The sequence below is a fragment of the Theobroma cacao genome, chromosome 10 (genome assembly GCF_053813885.1).
Source record: "Theobroma cacao isolate CCN51 chromosome 10, ASM5381388v1, whole genome shotgun sequence".
NCBI classification, from domain to species: domain Eukaryota; kingdom Viridiplantae; phylum Streptophyta; class Magnoliopsida; order Malvales; family Malvaceae; genus Theobroma; species Theobroma cacao.
In genome coordinates this window covers 4274086-4278401 of record NC_142648.1, presented here as the reverse complement: position 1 = coordinate 4278401, position 4316 = coordinate 4274086, and the positions used below count along the sequence as shown (strand labels likewise).

At 38.2% G+C, this 4316-nt stretch overlaps 1 protein-coding gene across 2 annotated transcripts; it reads left to right on the top strand.

Annotated features, from left to right (window-relative positions):
* On the top strand, positions 1-3538 carry BME3 (Plant-specific GATA-type zinc finger transcription factor family protein). Of its 2 annotated transcripts, none has more exons than XM_018129603.2 (4): positions 1-225; positions 1020-1098; positions 1533-1805; positions 2239-3538. In XM_018129603.2, the coding sequence occupies exons 3-4, from the start codon at positions 1566-1568 to the stop codon at positions 3022-3024; spliced, it is 1026 nt and encodes a 341-aa protein (XP_017985092.2). In that variant the 5' UTR covers positions 1-225; positions 1020-1098; positions 1533-1565; the 3' UTR covers positions 3025-3538. The 2 variants fall into 2 exon arrangements, with proteins under 2 accessions (XP_017985092.2, XP_007009854.3); XM_007009792.3 differs by having other exon boundaries at positions 1-330.
* The last annotated feature ends 778 nt before the right edge of the window (positions 3539-4316 follow it).

Sequence of the window (4316 nt, the reverse complement as noted above, 5' to 3'; positions counted from 1 at the left end):
GGTAATCAGGGAGAGAGAGAGAGAGAGAGAAAGAGAAGACTTCAACATCAAGACAGAGGAGAAGGAGAGTAAAAGACAGCTAGCAATGAAGGAGGAGGCGCACCTACCATAAACCCTTCAGTCCCTCCTTCCTCTCCTTTTTAGCCTTTGTTTCCTTCCTCTCTCTCCTTTCAAAACTTTCCCATTTCTCTCTCTCTCTCTCTCCTTCTGTCTTCTCTTATCAAGGTATTGTTGTTCAAAGCCATTGCTTTTAGTACTGCATACATACTTCTTCTCTCACTACAACTCAATCAAAACATGAAGAGGGTTTGAACTTGTTTGGATTGCTAGGTAGCTGAAATTTTCATTCTTTTTTGAGGTTTTTGGAATTGGGTTTTTCGTAGGGGGGACAGTCTTTTGGGATTCTCAATCAAAGTTTTTGTCTTTGGGCGGGAATTATAGTTTTTGAGTTCAAGTTTAGTCTTTTTCAGTGTGTTCTTCTTCTTTTGAACATTTGGACTGGTGTTACATTGAAAATTTCAGTGTCGGCAGGGAGTAAGATTATAGAATTTTAGGTTCGAGAAGCATTTTTTCCCCCTTTTCATCAAGCATACTCTGTTTGGTAGCTGAGAAAGTGTAGGAAATGAGAAGGATTTGAACTGAATTGGAGAACTAAAGTTTTTTTCATTATTTCAGTATTCCAAGTGGCAACCCCAATTATGAACTAAAACCAACTTTTCAATTTCTTTTTTTTACTGAATTGGGTTCACATTTTGTCTTACCAATTAAGCAAAAGGAAATCATATTCTCAAAATTCAATTCCTTTTTTCCTTCACTTTCTTGGGGAACAAACAGAGTAATGTAATAAAAAAAGTACAAAATAAAATGCTTCCCTGTTGGTTTTGGTTTTTCTGGAACACTGAAACATAAGAAAAGCTTCTGCTGCATTCTTTTTCAAATACAAATAGCACTGTATTATTTCAGCTATCAAAGTAGTCTTATGTACTAACAATTTCACTTTTTGTTAACTCTTCTTGCAGGTTTCTCAAGCGAAATTCTCCTCATTTTCCTAGAAATTATCTCGTCTTCCCCGAAAGTTTTTTCTCACCAGTAACAGAGGTTTGCTTCAGAATCCCTTTGTCTTCTTTTTTGTTTTTTCCTTCAAATTTTGAAAAAAAAAGAATAATCCCCTGTTTGGGAAATAAACAAATGTCAGCTTCCCTTGGACCACCTTGCACCAATTTACTTTGGAAGCTTTCATCCACCTTCCCTTTGCAAACAAAAAAAAACCGACATTTTCCTTCAAAATTTACAAATACTCACAATTGGGAGTAACCCAAATTTGAAATTTCAATTTTCAAACAAATAAATCCATAATGAGTTTCAAAAGGAAGTTACTTATGTGGTATGTCACTAAAGCTCTTTCAAAGCTGGCGCTTGATACTAACATGCGCCACACGGCTCAATCAATTCAGCACTGCCCACTTCCTTTATAATTTATATACTCGTTGTAGACATTCACATGCAACACTAATCATTTTTCTTTTTTGCAGGGTTTTTTTATTATATTTTATATAAAAGAAAACATGATTGGGCCAACGAACTTCATCGATGAGATAGATTGCGGCAGCTTCTTCGACCACATAGACGACCTCCTGGACTTCCCTAACGAGGATGTCGAGGCTGGTTTATCCGCCTCCGACTCCGCCGTCAACGCCTCCGCTTTTCCCAGCATTTGGACAACTCATTCCGAGTCATTGCCTGGTTCTGACTCTGTTTTTTCCAACAACAGTGCTTCTGACCTCTCCGCGGAACTCTCTGTTCCGGTTAGTGTCAGTTTCTTCCCTGATTTTTTTTCCCAATAATGACGTCATAGGTCTCACTTATTTTTTGGGGGGTTTTTTTTTTTGGAGTTTAGCAAATTAACTTTTGTGAATAGGGGGATTTTGAATAATAATTTTAATTATATTTAATTATTCGTTAAGGTTTGATATTGATTGTCGGCTACGTGGGTGGAAATGTGGAATCCACCCCATAGTTTTGCATTATTTAGTGGCATAATTATTGCTTCAGTCATGGAAGTCACGTGATTTGCTGTCTGATTAGTTATACATGCTTAGGTGGCAAATATAAAAGATTTTCTTATTATTATTTATTAAAAGAAAAAAAGTCACTTGTAATCTTCTGTTAGCCTGGAATTTTAAGTATTTCAAATGCTTTTGATTTCAAGTGTTGACCCAGATTACTGTTTGGTTGCAGTATGAGGACATTGTTCAATTGGAATGGTTGTCAAACTTCGTGGATGATTCTCAATGTGGAGCAAGCTTGACTATTAAGAAAGAAGAGTCCTCTTCCATTACTAAGGACTCATCCCAGCATCAGTTCCAGACTTCCAGTCCGGTTTCTGTTCTTGAGAGCAGCAGCTCCTGCTCAGGAGAGAAGACATTGCCTCGCAGTCCAGAGACGGCTGCCCCTGGGAGGCGTGGACGTGCTCGTAGCAAACGTCCCCGCCCTACCACCTTCAATCCTCGTCCTGCGATTCAGCTTATCTCCCCTACTTCATCTGTCAATGAGAATGACATCCCTCAGCCGTTTGTTGTCCCCAAGGTGCCTTCTGACTCTGAGAATTATGCTGAGTCGCGGCTCTTGATCAAGATTCCTAGGCAAGTTAATCCCGAACATAAGAAGAAAAAGAAGATCAAGTTGTCACTTCCAACTGCTCCTGCTGATAATAATCAAAATTCATCAGGGCAAGCGGTTAGGAAATGTATGCACTGTGAGATAACAAAGACGCCACAATGGAGAGCAGGGCCTATGGGGCCAAAAACACTTTGCAATGCTTGTGGCGTGCGGTACAAGTCAGGCAGGCTCTTCCCTGAGTACCGGCCTGCAGCAAGTCCAACATTTGTTCCCTCATTGCACTCCAATTCGCACAAGAAGGTGATTGAGATGAGAAACAAAGGTGGTGCAGCACCAACAACAATGGTCACCAGTTCACCAGAGTTGATTCCCAATAAAAGCAACCCAGCGTTGGATTTTATGTGAGGGAGGGTGTGGGGAATTGTTGAATCCCCATTGCTGGGATAAACTTTCTCCTCTCTGTTTCCCTCTGTCTCTCTCTCTCTCTCTTTTTTACCCTTGTGTTATTCTCTTACTGTTATTTTATCTCTTTGTTCATTGTTTTTTTGTACAGGGTTGGAATGGGGGAATAGGAGCAATAGATGACCAATATTTTTAGATGGTAGAGAGGGGGTTGTAATGAGAGAACTGAGAAAAAAAGGGTAGAGAACATGGAAGCTTAAGGGTAGCAAGAGTTGTAGGTTTAGTATTGAGTAAGCCTTTAAAGGTCATTAGTTATTGGAGTCTGTGTTGTTTTCCTTCTCTTTTTTTTGCATTCTTTCTTTTTTTTTTAATCTTCTTCCTCCTCATGGGAATTCTTTTTGCAGTTTATTTGTTAGTAGAAATCAAAATTTCTGAGATGAGTAATGGAATTTGAGAACTTGTTATTTTCAGTTGAAAAGAAAAAAGCTTCTCCTATATAGGAGCATCTCTTCTTCAATTTTTCCTTCCATTCTACACATTCCACCATTAAGGCCGCTACTTTTTTGCTTGTTTCTTCAATAGCAACGAACATTCAGCTCTCCCCCAACTGCTGTCATGACCATGAAAATATAATTGGAAGCTTGTTTGGAACTCTAGCAAAGCTTTCTAATGGGTAATTGAAAAAAATAAATAAAAATTGCCCATTTTGAGGAAAACTTTAAGGGTTGGTGATAAGGAGACATGGTGGAAAAAGGTTGTTTGAAGTGTGTGAGGAGGTTTCATCAGATGTTTTCTTTTGAGTGATAAAGACCCAAAAATCAGAAAGCAAATAAATGATTTTATGTCACACTTGACAATCTTGAGTTTGAAGCAAAAGTAGGCTTGCCATAGATATCATGGTTGATGAACCAAACTGAGCAAATCCCTGATATTTTAAGTAATGGAAATGTTGCAGGAGAATGGAGCTTTGTTTTGAAAACAAATCCCCCCCAGAGCCTTCACCTTTTTTCAAGCTAATTTGGTTAGATAATCAAAATCAATGTAATCATGCGTAAGGTTGTTATGAAGCATTTGGCAGTGTGTCCCAATCCTCCTAATATCTGACTCAACTCTACCAAACATTAAAAAGTTTTCTACTCCATTACAGGTAATGATTAGTGTTACAAAGCATATAAGAAACAAAAAATTAAAATTAAAAATCAATGATAGCAGTTACTTTCATTATTCTAAAGTTGATTGGACTTCTAATCATATGGTTTGATACTTCTGGGGGGCATGTTTTAAGTAATGCTTTG

Excerpts from the sequence above, each read along its gene's own strand:
- BME3 (XM_018129603.2), top strand. The coding sequence starts at position 1,566 with ATGATTGGGCCAACGAACTTCATCGATGAGATAGATTGCGGCAGCTTC. Across the intron at positions 1,806-2,238 it reads CCGCGGAACTCTCTGTTCCG|TATGAGGACATTGTTCAATT; the intron begins GTTAGTGTCAGT and ends GTTTGGTTGCAG.